Source organism: Labrus mixtus, chromosome 3, assembly GCF_963584025.1.
Source record: "Labrus mixtus chromosome 3, fLabMix1.1, whole genome shotgun sequence".
Lineage (NCBI taxonomy): Eukaryota > Metazoa > Chordata > Actinopteri > Labriformes > Labridae > Labrus > Labrus mixtus.
The window spans coordinates 15,311,571-15,329,382 of NC_083614.1; the positions used below are offsets into that span (position 1 = coordinate 15,311,571).

At 40.7% G+C, this 17,812-nt stretch overlaps 1 protein-coding gene across 3 annotated transcripts; it reads left to right on the top strand.

Moving 5' to 3' along the window:
- Positions 1 to 1,000: 1,000 nt before the first annotated feature.
- Positions 1,001 to 17,812, top strand: fyco1a (FYVE and coiled-coil domain autophagy adaptor 1a). 3 transcript variants are annotated; one of them, XM_061033207.1, is made up of 19 exons: positions 1,065 to 1,082; positions 1,208 to 1,305; positions 1,755 to 1,869; positions 2,579 to 2,685; positions 2,978 to 3,103; positions 4,008 to 4,114; positions 5,907 to 6,050; positions 6,204 to 6,297; positions 6,421 to 8,925; positions 10,101 to 10,193; positions 10,896 to 11,014; positions 11,096 to 11,263; positions 11,828 to 11,977; positions 12,106 to 12,335; positions 12,663 to 12,816; positions 14,166 to 14,255; positions 14,344 to 14,554; positions 15,241 to 15,350; positions 16,155 to 17,812. In XM_061033207.1, exons 3-19 carry the CDS (start codon positions 1,809 to 1,811, stop codon positions 16,228 to 16,230), a joined length of 4,545 nt encoding a protein of 1,514 aa, XP_060889190.1. In that variant the 5' UTR covers positions 1,065 to 1,082; positions 1,208 to 1,305; positions 1,755 to 1,808; the 3' UTR covers positions 16,231 to 17,812. The 3 variants fall into 3 exon arrangements, with proteins under 3 accessions (XP_060889191.1, XP_060889190.1, XP_060889189.1); XM_061033208.1 differs by lacking the exon at positions 1,208 to 1,305 and having other exon boundaries at positions 1,001 to 1,082; XM_061033206.1 differs by lacking the exon at positions 1,065 to 1,082 and having other exon boundaries at positions 1,089 to 1,305.

The window sequence follows — 17,812 nt, forward strand, 5'->3', positions numbered from 1 at the left end:
CAGCTCACTCGGACAAATCGATCCACGGAGTCACTTGGGGTACGATCTCCTCCGCCAGCCCTCTCTTTCATATCAGTTTAGTTCATGTGCAAAAAGAACCCGTGAAGTGTTGACACAAAAACAAACGTTACTTCAGATTCAGTCTCTCAGGTGTCTGAGTCCTTGCGGCTCCCTCGTGGCTTCTCTTCCACTCAAAACCACTGCAGGTGCTGCTAATGAAGGTTACAGAGACAGAGCCACCACCACCCCCCCCCCCCCCCCCCCCCCTCAGGTGTGACATCAGTACTGACCCTGCTTCTCCTCCTACCAACCACACCTACCGCTAAAGACACTGAAGTGAATCCTCCTAACGCCTTATCATAACAATATCAATAAACTAAATATGTCTGAAGTATTCTATACAAATCACAAACCGAATAGCATACAATTTGAAACAAACTTCTTGGATGGTGGAAAACTTTCCAATCAATTTAAACATATTTCAAAGATTTAAAGCACATGAGGCACTTCATACCACTCGGTTGAAAAATCTCAAGCCTAAAGCTTCGGAGACAGCAGTGTGTGGAGTCGATCAGTGTCATGGAGGCAGAATATGATGGAGGAGTTTGTAGGTTATATTCAGGTGCAGTCATGTCCACCCCTTCCTTGTATTGATTCATTTATATTTTTTTGTACAGAAAATCATCTCTCCAATCATCAATCTATCCATCTGTCCACTCACCATGTGCTTTTACTAAATAAATGGTTAAATGGCTCTTGAATTAAAGAAATTCACTATAAACTGAATTTTGTAATAGAATACCCGGAAACAATTACGTCTGTCCTTGCCGTCAAAGGCCGTGAGAAGAGTGGGACAACATATTTCTGACTAACATTGATCACATGACAGCTCTGTTTACTCTGCCACGACAACTAAACTATGGCGCTTCAGAGTCCCGCCTACAGACCTCGGTCTCATTGGTCCGAGGGCTACACGGCGCGTTGTGAGTGAAGGACACGACGTCAATCAGAAAACTCTCAACAGGTTTGGTTGCACACTCAAACGTCCTGGATTGTTATGCGCTTGAGTCATATCTGTAAAAGTATGTCAAAGTTTGTTTCCTTTTATCATTCATGTTTGCGTCAGTCTTTTGTCAAAATGTGTATGTTTTACTAAACTTTTCAGCGTCTCCTTGTGTTCCGGTCCTTTTTTAAATGTTTGTCAAAGGATCAGATCTAAATATGTCGTCACCAGGACAGAAATACACAAGTCGTCTGTGAAGTCTTGAGCTGTCCAGCTGTGCCTTATTGACTGTGGTTTGTCAAGTAAGCTACAGTAACGTTGTAGAAGTATAGTGAAACTATTTTTTGGTGTTTTCATTAATTAAACTGTTGGTTTTCTTTGTGCTTATATCTATACAGCGTAAATTTGTATCTAACAACAAGCAGCTCATGCCACAGGCTTTGTTTACGTCATAGCTTAATAACACAGCAACATATCCGACACATAACCAGCAGTATGCAATATATCCTACCTGCTATGTGATTGTTATTGTCTGCATAGGATTTTCATCAGATCACATTGCATTCATAAAGGATCATGTTATTTCTGTCAGACTTAATTTAACATTTTCTGCAGAGACGCACAACTTTTATTAATGTGTTACACATTGGTGTGGCATGACGTGTCCATGTGTTCCGGAGAGAGAGAGAGAGTACAGTATTTTTGCAGCATTCAACTTTTGTTCCTGACTGGCTCTAAATCTCTTATTCAGCAGACTGGATGTGAACCTGTGACCCCTGGTTGCCTGGGAGACAGTGGTGGGGCCATGGCTGCTGGGGCTTCAGCAGGGGAGAGCCAACTCCAGAGGATTATCAGAGATCTGCATGGTACGTCATCTTTGTGTGGGTGCTGGTCACTTTAATTGTGTGTGAATAGATAGGCTGCAGGCAGTTTTTGGCTTCCATGGTGTGACTAACAAGAGAAGAAAAAAGATCCAGGAGGGTTTGCCATCATGAAAGTACCTGAAAAGTCTTAGTTCAATCCTCGTGCATGGAAATATCCAATCTCTTCTTTTGATCAAATCCTTTGGAAAGACGTCTGGTCTCATGTCCCTGTAGTCAGGGTGTGGTGGAAGCCTCCGTCAGCATGCAACGAGAAAGAAAATGCTTACTGAGGGTGCACCCATCACAGGTTTCCTTCCAGTTTTTGCGGTGGATACGAGGCAAGTGATCGATTTAAAAACTAGCTGATGAAGGTAAAAGTGGAAAAATATGGAAAGCAATTTGAGGGGTAGGCATCAGTAAAAATAGACAGCAATATAACTTTTTAGGCAGTGTGACTTTAGGTAATTACTAAGGGGACACAAAATAACTGCTTTTGGGCCGTTTAGTCTTCTCTGCAGTCCTTTTTTGGACTCAAAAGCGGACTCCCCGCTTTCCTGCTATCACATATTTTTACATACTATGTCTTTTGTAAGAAACAGTCTTTTCTGCCATCATTTAAATGTGTTGTTTTTCTGTTCTATATATTTGTAATTTTCCTGACCCTGTGTTAATTTATCTCTCAAACTTTGTTTATGTACTATGTGAATTTTAGATGCTGTTGCAGAGCTAGCAAAGGAATACAGAGAAAGTGGGGAGCCAATCACCGATGACAGTACCAACCTGCACAAGTTCTCCTACAAACTGGAGTACCTTCTGCAGGTGGGTTTTTACTTACTGTTAACCCATGAAATCACAATAACTCTAGGAAGATGTGAATGATTATTATGATGTAATAATAAGATAGAGATAAGACAAATGTGTTTTCTCATTTAAAATTGAGGAAAATGTGCATAATGTAAATTTTGTAATTCTCCTGAATATCTGTATGGGGAACAAAACCACAAACATTATTTTGTACTCATTTAATTACTATAAATTCAAGTGTGAAAAGTGGTCAGTGTTTGACAGTTTTTGGCTAAAACTTTTATAAATATGATTATCTTTCATCCAGTTTGACCAGAAGGAGAAAACCACATTTCTTGGTACGAGGAAAGACTATTGGGATTACTTCAGCGACTGTTTGGCTAAGGTCAAAGGAGCCAATGACGGCATCCGCTTTGTAAAATCCATCTCTGAGGTATGAGAGTGTTTGAGTTTGTTGTTAACAATTAAAGCCTTTAAAGAATGGAATAATCTTCCAACTAGTCTGAAACTTTGCACAAACTTAGTAAAAGTAAAAAAAAAAAAAAGGATTTTAAGTAACCAGTCTTGTCAGCATTAATGTGTCAGCTCGACAACCTTTTTCATCTCAGGGAATCTTGTACATAATGTTTTAATATCTGTATATTGTTCTATGTCTTTCTTTTCTCTTATGAATTGAGTATGAGCATGTGTGGGTGTGCGTGTGTTCATTACTGGTTGATCTGTATTTTACTCTTGCCATCATCTGCCCAGGGACAATAGATGGAAATTAGCTAGTTAGTTAAATCTGGTAGAAAGCATCTCTTCTCTTCTGAGACTAATGTTTTTTTTTGTACACTGTCCCTGATTCAAATAAACTAAACAAAAAATCAACACAATTTTTAAAGAACTGCTTAGATTCTGATCGTTTGCATAATGAGATCATCCCATACACAGTTACACTCACTATGGCTTAAATGGGTTTTGTGATTCATTTTACTCTGACTCAAAGTAAAGATACTTCATAACATTTAATTAGTATTACTTTTATATTACTGATTAGAAGCCAGTTCTTCCAATAGACAAGAAGAAAACCACCCAAGACTTACATCCCTTTAACAAATGATTAGATTTCATCATTCTGACTACAAATGTCAAATGAATAAGTTGTGTTTTGTACACTTCAAATATCTTCCTACTGAGATTTTTGGTTTCACCACTTGAACAAATGTTGTTATGTTGTGTTTGATATGTTGAGTTTGAGAGCAGAATTATCATCAATGATTCAATAATGTCATTAACTTAGTAGTTTGTGATGTGTGAAGTGTTAATCAACCAAAAAGTATTTTCTCCTTTTAAAGCTGAAGACTCCTCTGGGGAAAGGCCGAGCGTTTATCCGTTACTCCCTGGTACATCAGCGACTGGCTGACACCCTGCAGCAGTGCCTGATGAACCAGAGAGTCACCAGGTAAAATACTCACAGAACAGACGCATTTACAAGGTTTTTTGGTAGAGTTTAGAAGAGGTAATGAAATCATAAAAGGTTAGGTTGGATGTGGCTACATGTGTGGTGAAATTGATGAACATGTTACTTCTGGTTTTGAACTTCAACATCTCATTGTTGATCATCTATAGTTTTACTTCACTTTATGTTAAATGGGATCACTACTGGAGAAAATGAAGCCAGTAGAAGTTATATCTGAAGAATGGTCTAAGAGGGATAAAGATACTCACTTCATAACAAATGTTATCTCAAGAGCTGGTCCAGACTTTACTCTTTGCTCTATTATTTACAAAGACCCAACATGAATCCATCATGACATGACACTAAACAATCAGCAAAGTTACAGTGGCGAAACTATTTTCCTTATAAGAGACAGAAACCTCAAGCAGAACCAGACTCATGTTGAACAGCCGTCTGCAGAAACTGTTGGACTTGGAAAGTGGAATAGAGGGAGATACAGAAAGAAAGAGATGAATAGAGACAAACGGCAACTATAACAACAACAACAAGGGTCTCAATGACTTAAAAAACCAGAGATAAAAATATGTTAAGCACAAAAAATAAGACAAAATCCTTCTCTTTAAAGTCAAGCCTCAGCTGACCAAAGTGTTTTACAGACTAGGCATAATAGATAGACAACAAAGAAAGACAATTCTTAATCAAATATGGGATTTGTTTTAGCTCATTCCAAAGGTCAGTGAAAAAAGGTGTGTCTTGAGCTGTGCTTTGGATTGATTTAATAGTCAGTTTAAGAGTTAGCGCCTCTGATGAGAGGGGGCAATTGATTCCACAGACAGCCCCCGAGTTTCCTCTGCGCTCGGGGGACGACAAGGAGAGACTGCTCAGAGGACTTGAGTGATTGTCCTGGGGTGTAAAAGATTAAAGGTTCTGATAGAGAAGAGGGGGCTAAACCATGGAGTGACTTAAAAACAAGTAATACAATTTAAAAGTGAAGGGAGGCGAGTGCAGGGCTGATGTGCTGCTGTGTACGTGTACCTCTTAAAGGCACACACCTGTCATTTGGTTCCATAAACAATTTGCTTCTATCCAAGCTATGTCATCTTACTTATGATTGAGGTATTCCTGCACTTCTGAGTTTTGAATTCCATCTTATTTATTAATTGATGTATTTATTCCTGTGCCGTTTAATTCATTTTAGAAGTCCCTTTAACTTGGCAAAGACGGCAAACCAGTTAAACTAAACAAAACCAGCAGGGTGCAGACATCAAGCACACACAGAGACAAGACTAAAACCATGTTCATTAAATCATAATGAATTTCTAGGTCACATGGGCTTTCCTTTGAGCTTTCCATTTTTCCCAGGGGACTAATTAATGAGATGTAGAATTCGCTGACATTTTTTCAGGTCCTGGAGGCAAGGTAGGAGAGGTTGTTTTTTTTTTTCCCACGCTCAACCCTTGGAACCTCATAAGATGCATAAGCTCTAAAAGGAAGTGGTGGTGGTTTGTGTGTCTAGGGTGGGGGTAGGGTTACAAGACTCAAGATCAATGTAGATCAAACACTTAAAAAAGAAGCCTACAAAAGTTGTTTCCCCCCCCCCAGCAGATATGATTACATAAGACTGAATTGGAGGCTCCTAGATGTGTTAAATACACTTTAACCCATGTAATGACACTTGCAGCTGATGAAGTTATCTGAAGCTCATTTCTCACGAATTTGAGTGCCGAAGGTATAAATAAAATATAACCTTTTTTTCTTTCCTTTTCTAACCACTCCGTTATTTTTTTCCCTGCAGTGACTGGTACTATGCAAGAAGCCCCTTCCTGAAGCCCCACCTCAGTGTTGACATAATCAATCACCTGTACGAACTCAATGAGGTCCAGTTTGATGTGGCTTCAAGAGGTTATGATCTCGATGCCTCCTGGCCCACTTTTGCAAGGTAACAGACTAGAAGAAAAGTCCAAACAATATTTAGAGCACCTTTATACTACGGTCGGATATTGAAATAAACATCAAGAAATTACTTTAAAACAAGTACTTCACAAAATGTTCAAGTTTTACGATGTGTACTGATTTATTTTCTGATTGACAGGCGAACACTTGGAAGTGCAAACTCACCCGGTCACATGTGGAAAGCACCCAGCCGTAGTTCAAGCATTAACAGTTTGGCTAGCACCTACTCCCAGGTAACTGAAGAGTATCTTTCAAAGCATCCTGTCATTTCATCAGAATTGAATATGGTTATATGAAGTCAATCACACTTCCTCTGTTCTTTCTCCTCACCTCTTCCTTCCTTGCCAATAATGCAGCAAGCACCCGAGTTCCCCTATAGCCCTGACTATGGCCAGGGTCTACTGAATGACCTGAATGAGTCTCTGCCTGCTTGCGCAGAAGATGACAGCACAGTTGAGGACCTTCGTCTGGAGCTGGACCAGTCAGAGCTGAACCAGCGAGAGCTCCTGGACAAGATGAAACAGTTGGGTGAGGAGGCTGCTGAGCTCAGGGGGGTCGTTGTGGAGCTCCAGAGGCAGCTGGATATGTCTCTCGCTGCCCAAGAGGAGCAGCAGGGACTGCAGGGAGAACTCAAAGCTCTGCAGGGGAGAGAGAAGGTGCTGTCCAGAGAGTTGGAAGCACTCAGGACTAAGGAAAAAGACAGAGAGGCCGAACAACAAATGCTTCAGGAAAAGCTGACAGCTGCTGAAGGGAAGAACATAGAGCTCCTGGCCAAGTTGGACGGGGTTCTGAATGAGAAGGGCCAGCAGGCAGCCAGTCACTTTGATTCAGCACAGAAGATACACGAGCTGCTGGACAGATTAAAAGAGGCAGAGAAAGGGAAGATGGAAGCTGTAGCTAAGTTAGAGGAGAATAAGAGACAGACAGTGAGGCTAGAGGATGAGCTGAGGGTCAAGGAAGAAGCTGCAAAGACTGGTGAAACAAAACTTGGAGCGTTGGTTACCTCTGTGTCCGAGGAGAAGGCAAAGTTAGAGGCAAAAGTGGAGGAACAGTGCAGTGCACTTGATAAGCTGCAGGGGGCCTTGACAGTGAGAGAGAAGGAGGCGAGCAACCTCCAAAGGCAGCTGCAGGACCTCCAAAGATCCCTGGAACAGAAGGAGGAGGAGTTTGAGGAGGTGAAGAGGAGGACACACCAAAATAAAGATGAAATGCAAAAGAACGCTGATGCATTTAAGGAATCTTTAGGTGCAGAAGTCAGTGCACTTAAAGAGCAACTACAGATAAAAGAGGCAAAGCTAACCTCAAGCTACGAGACACTAGAACAGCTAAAGACCAAGAACCAAAGCCTGACCACAGAGAGGGACAAACTGACCTCTAACCTTGCTGAGCTGGAGGGTAATGTTAAGGAACAGGCTATGAAGATAGAAGACTACAAGACCCAGTGCGGCAATCTAATGGAGCTCTATGAGAAACTACTGGCCTCGTCAAAGAGGAACGAAGAGCTGAAGAAGGAGATGGTGGAAAGAAGAACTGCGCTTGAAGCTGAACTAGCAGCTCTTAGGGCCTCTGAGAAACAGCTTCGGGGTCAGCTTGATGATACCAAGATGACAGTGGATGAGAAAGAGAGGCGCCTGCGTGAAGAGAACCGCAAGCTGGATGAGAATCTGCAGCGAGCAACCATCGCCGCAAAGCTCTCAGAGGACACATCGAAACGGCTGGAGCAGGAGAACCAGAGTCTGAGAGAGGAGCAGGACAAGGTGAAGGCAGCTCTTAGCCGCATGCAAGCTGACCTGAAGAGTGTCCATGGGCAAATTGGAGATTTGGAGCAGAACTTAGGAGTGTCACGCAAGAATGAAGCAAGCCTTCAAGAGCAGCTTCAAGCCAAAGAGGCACAGCTGCAGAGTAAAGAGAAGCACTTTGTTGAGCTGCAGTCCAGGTTAAAAGCTGTTGAGGCCAGGGAGAAGGAGGTGGAGATTGCCAAAGCTGATATAGAAGCAATTTTGGTAAAACAGACAGAAGTTATTGAAAGGGTCACCTCTGAGAAGCAGGCAATGGAGAAATCTCAGCTGGAGAGGAGTGCAATCCAAGTAAAGGAGAACAAGGGAGTAAGCAAAAAACTGGCTAAGGTTGAGAGCCAGTTGGAGGTGAGCATGAAAGATGTAGCAAGGCTTCAGGGAGAGATGCTGGACCTCAGGGTGCAGACACAGAGATGTGAGGAGGAAAAGCTCAAATCAAGAACACAATTGGAGGTGACAGAGGCCCAAAGAGATGAACTCAGGACTCTGACTGAGCAACTTAAAGCCCAGACAGAGGCTCTCAATCAGGGGCATATAATGGAGCTCATGGAGTGCAAAAAGACAGAAGCGTCGCTGATCGAGCAGCGTGATCGAGAAGTAGCCGCCCATGCCGAGTTGGTTATCTCTTCTGCGGCCCTCAGAGAACAGCTGTCGACCCGAAAGGCAGAAAATAACAAGTTAGTCTCAGAAAACAACGAGACACGAGAGGGTCTGCACAGGGCGAACACAGAAATGGCCGAGCTGGGGATCACCATCTGTAAGCTAAGTGCAGAAAAAGAGGAGGTCAGAGAGTATTTGGTGGGGGATGCCGCCAAGATTGAAGAGTTGGAAGAAGAAGTGGAGCGGCTGGGAGAGAGCATGTCAGAACTACGTCTTGAGAATAACAAACTTAGAGAGGAGCTGATGCAGAAGGAGAAACTTCCAGACACAATAGTGGAGCTCCGGGAGCAGCTGGAAAAAGCCCAGAAACAATTGCAGGGTGTGAAGGACTCCAGCCGAGAGGAGGCGGGTGCCATCAAGTTCCAGTTGAGCTCTGAGAGCATGAATTATCAGGTCCAGATGAAGGTGAGCGAGTCAAAACATGTTCATCATGAGGGAGTCAGTTTTGCTGTAGTGATAACTTTGGACTATAGTTTTAGTTTGCATGGCTCTTCAACACATGGAATAAACTTTTTTATTCATATCTGGTTGAGTGCACAGATGCATCTCTTTCTGAGTGAAGGAAGAATCCCTTAGAAGGAATTTAGTCAATGCCTGACTTTAAATCTGTAGTTATCATTCAGTCATACTTATTTTAAATCCAACACTCTGGTTTATGATCAAATACAGAGGTAATGACTATCACTTATAAATGGTGTGTTAAGTGTTGATTAACAGATATTAGCATGCTGAACACTGTACACTAAAACAGTGAACATAAACATGAAGCCTGTTAGATCTCTGTGTATTAGCATTATGATTGTAAGAGTGTATTCACTAATGTCCTAACAGGTGAAGTAGTTCTTCTGTCTTCAGTGTTTTCTTTTTAAGTCTAAAGCTGTCATATAGAGGCAATCAAATGATTAACATCATTATAAATAACATAAGAATTGGGCATTTAAATAAATCAAATTAATTTATGTCAAAAAAAAGTTTCAGCAATTACTTTTGTCAAACGTTTTACCCCAGCATTCGGAGTCATGCACCTAAAGCCCCGTTTCCATCAAGCGGTGTGGTTCAGTTCAGTTCGGTACGGTACCCATTTATTGGCGTTTCCACCGTCAGACGTTGGGAATGGTACCAAAATAACTGATCCGTACCGTCCTGCTTTTTTGGTACCTTCTGTTGGGGTGCCAAGGGTATCAATCCGACCTTAAGGGTCCCTTGCTTACTGTGTCCTGTTCATATTCTTTGTTGAAATTAATTAATAGCGGGCTACACTATGTTGGGCTTTTATGATGTCACACTATTACATAGCTGATGCGGCTATCTCCATCTGGCTTACACTCCGCTTACCAAATAAAGGGTACGGTTGGCTGTGGAAGTTCAGGGTTTACCGTACCGAATCGTACAGAACCAAATCGGACTGCTTGGTGGAAACGGGGCATATATGTCTGACTTTTCAATAGTTGTTCTAACTGGAAGTGTGTTTTACTCAGCATTGCCAGTTGGGATCTCATTTTGCGCCATATAAATGCTTATAGGCTTTTTTTCTAAGCAGTCCTCTCTTTATTTTCCTTGTTTCTCTTTTTACATTTCAGAGTTTGAATGAGCAGTTGGAGAAGGTCAAAGCCCAGCTGCACAAGGAGGGGAAGAACGTGTCCAGCTTGCAGGCCAAAGTGTCTGAACTAGAGGTCAGTGTCTGTAAGATGCAGTGATTTATATTCCGGTAATAACGAGATACTAAACAGGTGGCAGGAAGTGCACCTTTTCATTCCTTTACAGAGAAGTAGCTTTACATACATACGAAAAAACATGTTGTACTCTTTAACACTTTAAGTGGGGAAAGCTATGGACTGCAAGAGAATCTGTAGACAGGCAGGTTAAAAGTGCAGCATCTATTCATAACCTGGAACCTGGACAGTCACAGCTGTATCATTACCTGATTTACAGAAGTGATGGAGAAAAGGAAAGTAAAGCACCACAGAGGGCGTTCAGAATATTTCTGCAGTGCTCAACATTAGAAGATAACATGAGAGATTTTATTTCAGGTTTTTAATAATGAGACACTGCGGTTGCATGAGCAGATGTCTTTGATGGCTGAAGGTAGAGAGGGTGCGAATGCAAAATCAGTACAGTAAACTAACCTAACACAATAGGTAGGTCAGTGAATGTCTTATGAGATCATGTTTTTCTCTATATGGTTCCCTTTTTTTTTATAGATCTGTATGAACAGAGCTGATTTAGAGCGATGCAGAATGTATTTGAATGTCCTTTACCCCAACATGACTCGTTAGAAAGATTTATTTTTGGTACACGACTTGAAATGTGTTGATTGTAATTTATCCATCCACTACATGTGTGTTCCTGACTTTACTTTTTTTATTTAAATAAAGGCTGTGAATGAGCAGTACTTGCGACTGAGTGGCGAGAAAGATGCTCACATCACAAACAATGAAACAACCATTCGTGACAGTGAGAGTGAGATTCAGCAGCTAAGAAATGCCGTAACCAGGTACCATTATGACCAGTTATCCTTGCTTTCAATCTTCCATTGTAAAAAAACAGCCTCTGAGTTACCTTCTATACTCCCCAGGGCTGAAGCAGCACACTCGGCTGCGCTGAAGGTCTCCGAGGATTTGAAGCAGAGACTCAACACAACAGAAGAGTCCAAACAAACTGAGTGCCTCAAACTGACTGCAGAGGTCGATGACCTCAACAGAACCAAGACCAACCTCGAGGAACGGCTCATTGAGCTCATACGGTATGACTTGTCTCTATTGCAGCGGTCAGTGGTGTAATGTTATCTTTTGCAACAGACATAGTTTCTTCATATGAAGGAGAAGTTGTCTGAGAATGTCTAACCCTTGTTATGTTTGGTTGCTGCCTGCTCTTTAATAGTCTTAGGGGGTGTGCATTTTGATGTCGTTATTCTTGACTTTGATAGGGGGGGATTAGGGCGAAGAAAACATTGGAATTCTTTGAAAGCTAAGACATTTTAGAGAGAACAAAGGTTTGACTGAGGATCCAGGAACTCCTTAGGGATATGCCCACATGATTTCTGTCTTCTTGTTTATATTTCATGCCTTTATTGTTCTTCTCAGTTTCATGTTTTGGGGAAGATCAGCTACGTTGTGTGTTCAATTTAGACAGCTTGTTAGCATTGAATTACAGCTCAATTCATGTTGACAACAATCTTCATGTATGGGCCCCCAAAGTTTATTCAATGGGAAAAATTAGAATGAAAACACAGATAAAGTTTTAAGTCTAGTTTTGTTAAGGAAGCATCAACAGGCATTAACACTTTGTGCACTTGTCTTTTTTTCAGGGATAAAGATGCTCTGTGGCAGAAGTCAGATGCTCTGGAGTTTGAACAGAAACTTCGAGCAGAGGAGCGCTGGTGGTCGGATAAGGAGAGCACGCACTGCCTCAGCTGTCACGGTCAGTTCACCTGGTGGCTCCGCAGACATCACTGCAGGTGATTTTCAGAATTGATAAAGAATCCTTTTAGGGCAATCTAAAACTATAAGAATAATAGAAATGATATGTGAAGAATCAAAACTTGAGTGGATGAAAGCCTGCTTGTTCTTTCTGCATCATTTTTAGGCTTTGTGGTCGCATCTTCTGCTACTACTGCAGCAACAACTTTGTAATGACCAAGCACAGTGGGAAGAAGGAGCGCTGCTGCAAGGACTGTTACACGGAGCACAGCGCTGTGGTGGAGAGGTTCACAGAGGCAGAGCTGAATCTCACAGAAAGTGAGCCTCCACCACCAGGAGCTGGGCCTCAGCCCCCTCCTGAACCTGCTCCATATAAACCCACGCCAAGGGTAACAGGTGAGAGCCAAGCAATGAACAAAAACACAACATTTACTGTCAGCTTACTGGGAAGCAGAAGTGAAAAGACTGACTTATACTTATACTGAATATACAATTGAGGAACAAGGACAGAAACCATCGTCTGAAAATTTGGCAAAAGAGAAGTAGAGGACATTTCTATTGAAAGAAGGTGTTGTTTGCATCTGTTGTACAGAAATAAAAAAAATAATTGTGTTTAGTACATACAATATGATTTTAAATGGATTTTATCAAGAGGCTACGACAAGGTAACAGATGTTGTCGCAACAATCCAGTACCTCAATTCATTCATGATTGACCTCCCAGTTTCAGACCCCATGCCGAGAGCTGATGATGGAGCTTTTGATATAATCACAGAAGAGGAAGTGAACGGCGTCTACGACAGTGACACCACCTCCCAGACTACAGGAGGCTCCATGGAGGGAGAACAAGACATACAGGCTTCAGGAAGGCTGGATATGTAAGTGTAACATGTATTTGGGGACAGAGCGGGGGGATCGGGTGAAGGTGAGGACTTTGATCAGATGGTCCTTCTCTGAGTCTGTATGTCATTTTGGATGTCGGTTAGACGGACGTGTCACAACACAAAATACTATCCAGCTCCTGAGATAGTTTTAAGGCCTAACTTCCTTGAGATATATGAATGTAAATTCAATTTACACATCAAACTGAATGCCCCCATCTTCAAGTATTGCACAATGAATTCTGTCATGTTTGAAAATCAGAGCACATCATAGGTCAAACGTTTCATCCTACAAACTGTAAATAGGGAAATTTGTGATTATTTTAAAGCAGCCAATAAATGAGGCTTTCTTCCATGGTGCCTTCTTGTTTACACCTTAACACTTCCAGAGGTGGAAAACAAGAATGAACTGCAAATGTAGGACAATGTGTCAATACTGCCTAACAAGTGATTATTAGATATAATAAGATATATAGAATAAACATTGAATATGCTGTGTGTCTATAGCCGGTAAACACAGCTTATTCAAGGTGCTTATTCTGAATATTGAACGTTGTGTTGCAGATTTTTCAAGTCAAAGCTCAGAGCTTGTGTGTTCTCAGTGTCATGAGCTGCTACATCTTTGCTGTGCTCAATCACTCTCTCCAACAGTCAGGTTCAGACACGTGAAGAAAAGAAAACATCTGCCCACACATAAACTTCACCTCTGTAGTTTTCTTTTGATTTTTCTTTTAACGGTTTCTTATTGTGCACACATACATTATAGATGGAAATGAAAGCAGAGTATGAAGAGAAATCATTATTTTATCTGTAAGTGTTTTTACAAGAGTGTGAAGAATAGAGAAATACAAGTTACAAGCTGCTTTTGGTGAAACAGTGATGGGAAGAGAATTAAGCATTCACTCAATGCTTGTTAAGTATGCAAAAACATTTCCAACTCATGATTCATGTACTGACATCCAAGAATGCGTGCACCACACATAAAAAATGTGCAAAGATGTGCTTGACTTCAATTATATGTCATTATTTTTGTCAAGCACAATGTCAAAAGAAGAGAATGGGATAAAAGCTTTGAAAACTCTGTATCTTTAAAAAAAAAAAAGAAGAGCCATGGTACCTGTTTATACCTGTTTTATACTTCTAATGCACAAAATGAAATGTGGAGTGTATGAGCAACATGCTCTGAAAGATGTTTTTGTTGGCTACACCAGGGGACTTTTGTATTTTCATCTGCAAACAGGTGAAGAACATCGTTTTGTAGTATATCGTGGTATCTACTGAAACATTAATCAGTACATGAAACATTAGTCCGAAACATTAAAAACCTATGTTTGATTCTGCTGCAGCACAGGAGATGTGACGCCTGATGATCCTGAGGATCAGATATCCACCGTTCAGGATTCAGAAATCAACCTTCTCAGATCAGGAGAAGTCACGTGAGTCTGGTCCTTCATGTGTTTGTGGTCTAAACTGATGAGTCACCTTGTATTAATCCCATTCTTAAATAACCATTTCTTGTTGCAGGGTTGCGGTCCCTCTCAGCATTGAAGATATTTCTCAGTTCGGCGATGGTTCCAGGGAACTTTTTGTCAAGTCCAGCTGTTACAGTGTGATCACTGTTGCCGTGGGTGACTGCGGGCCGACCATCAGCTGGATGTTTTCCTCGGAACCCAAGAGCATCTCCTTCAGTGTGGTTTACAGGGAATCTGCTGAGACTCAGGTGGATCAGTCAAAGGTAGATGAGCTCATTGTGTGCTTTTTATGTCTGTTCAATGGAACTACAGGCAAATTATAAGCCTACACAGTAAAGACGCCTTATGACTGTGGACCTTCATTGGCATCATTTGTTTCTTCTACATTTGACAGAGACATGTAAGGAAAAGGCAAAAAAAAAACAATGAATGTTTTTTTCCCTGCCCCCATAAAAGAAAACATCTTGAGGCTGAAGGAAATGCTTTTCTATTCATAGAAATTGCAGCCACTTCAAAACTAATAAAAAAAAATGTATTGGCACACACAAAGGACTGACCCTGCACCTCCTGCAGACAACAGGACTATTTGCTTGATCTTTCAAATTTGACTGACTAAAGAAAGAAACTGCAGGTGGCCAGTGTTGCTCAGCAAGATGAAGTCAACGTCCTGCACTTCCAAATGTCAGGGGCTATAAATGAGTTCTGACCTTCCCTCCCCCTCCTTACCTTTCCAGTTGTATTTTTCAGTTTATTTTATTATTTATATCTTCAAAACTACAATACACAATGATAATGACGTTCTGGCTGTCCAACATTTACAGTCATGGTAGATAAAGTAATTAGAGCAAGAGGAGATCATTATAAAGACATCTGTTTGTGTGGCATTTGTTTGACAATAAGTCTTTACGTGAAGTTTCAGTTCAGACCAATGTTTCTGTTCCCCTCTCAGGTCCTGATTCCTCTCACTCGCTGTAATTCCCATAAAGAGACAATTCAGGGGCAGCTGAAGGTCCGACATCCTGGTCTCTACACGCTTATCTTTGACAACTCCTTTTCACGGTAATGAACTTATCTTTAATTTTTAATTTTTAATTTAAAATAGATATGAATGAAGACAGAAAGTAGAATTACATGGGAATAAAAGGAGAATGTGTCAGCAATGGATCCCTAAATACCCATCTATTGCACACGTATGTTAAATCTTGAGCCCTTTTAAGAGTGTGAATCCACAACGCCTAATCAAAGCTCCACCGTCATTACGTCTTGGTACATTCATAGTGATTCAACGACAGCATAATATAGCTGTACAAGACTGGTGAATTCACAGTGACTTGCAGCGTTGCAGAAGCAGAAGTTGTAGAGAAACAGTGAGAGCTCCACATACATGCACACACACTACTGTTCTCCTCTTCTGGCTCTGCTGATCCCGGCTCACCCCTGTCACGCCTCTGTTTAAACCTCCAAAGGCGGCACAGAGTTGGGATCACTTCATTCCCCCGTTACACCTCTATCGCGCCTTTTATCGGCCGGCTGAACAGTGCTCTGGTCATGCACGTCACATTCAAACACAACAAAAACCTTCTATGAAAGTACATACAAGTATACAATCACTGTGCTAAACAGACGTGAATCAGAAAAGCTGTCAACAACGGTCCTTGTCCTGACTCCTCCTCTAAGTGGAGAATTTGTTGTTTACAGAAATATTTAAACTGTCATTGTACAGTATATGCCCTCATTTCCTGCCACCATCTGGTGTTCTTGTGTGCGGGTTTTTGCCCTAAAACCAGCTTCCTGTTGTGTCTCAGCATCTCATTTCAGTTGATCGTATTGCAGTACTTTGATCCGAGAACTTTCTCCCAACAGGTTTATCTCCAAGAAAGTCTTCTATCATCTGACCATGGAGAAGCCCATCATCTATGATGGAAGTGACTTTCCCTGAGACGCTTCTGCAGAGGCATCAGCGTGATGTCACAAAGACACTGTCATGATGTCAATGTGCAAACACACTAAAAATGGCAGTTTAAGGACTGTTTCAAACCAAATGCCAGGAATTACTATCGTGTCAAACACCTGTTTTTACCCAAGTTTATCATGATTTATGTTTTAAATGAGTTCCTTTAACTCTGTGGCATCATATCATATTTTAACTGTTTGTGAGGGGAAGTTATGTCTAAAGGGGTTTGAAAATGAAACACATAGAGGAATGTTTAAGCAAGTGTTAGAATGTTTTTAAAAATGATAAACCAAGTAGTACAAACATATACCTTTAGTTCACTTAAGTTTAAATCACTAAGTTGTTCAGTTAAAGAAATGTGTAATTTTCCTTCTGTAATCTGCGTTCAGTTTGGCCTCGCTTGTCCCCAAAAGTCTCCTGTGTTGAAAAAGAGACTGATTTTAATCTTTTAATGTTTTCCTTGAAGACCCAGGAAAGATTCTAACATGTTTAGAGTCACAGCAAGTTTTAAATATTTCAAGATTTTTACAATCAGAAACTTTAAAAAAAGCATAAAAGGTGCAGATATGTATCTTGCACAGTGGCAGATTGAATTAATTTTTCTTTAAGACTATTTTCAAAAGCAAGGCAGTGACTACTCAGTGGTCTGGGAAACAACACTTTATCTTTCCTAAAACAGCATATATCTCAGGGGACAGACTTAAAACGTTTACTCACATGGTCTCACGTCTTTATTTAAGAAAAATCTGCCATTTTATTGAGTGTTTTACTTTATTTCAGGAGATCTACAAACAGCTTTATTCATCCTGCTTAGAGGTCCTAATAAAGCAGAGTGCCTGTTCTTACTCAGGCTGTGCTGTATGGGACTTAACTCTGAGTGAAAGAATATTCACTCTCAGCTTATGTTCTTTCAAAGTGCCTTTAACTACAACTGCCAGCTGTTGGTTTTCTTTACTAACTCTGTTGTAATTCACTCAGAAAATGACACTTTTTGACGCATTTAATTCACAATGAGCTCAATATAATACACTTAAGTTTCATCAGTTGATTTTTTTTTTTCATTTGATTTTTTTCATGTCATGTTTACCATCTATACTGTTCTCTTTGTGACACGATGAGTTTGATTTTTGTGTGTTTATCGTTGTTTTTTTTTTATAGCAAAGCAATAAGGTCACTTTTGGAAACAACCATTACTTATTAGAGAATGGGCTTATCTATGCTGCTTTTGTAGAGATCTGTTTGGCATTTCAGTGAGATCTCTTACATTTTTCAATGGTGCAATTTTTATGCAAAGCTTGTATTTTCTCTACAGAGCTGCACATTTGTGAGAATTATTTTATAAATTGTTTCAAACAATATTTTATCTTTTAGATATACACGATCTTTGAAAGGAACTCAAACAGGGATAGATTTTTCTACATGCTGTCTTTGAAGGATTATTTTTGAGGAGTAAATTGTACATGAATCATCACTACACATGCTCAGTTTAAGTGGAAATAGGACTGTAGATAACAGCCGGTAAACATGAATAAAATGTGAGAGTGACTATGGCTACGACATCCGCTAA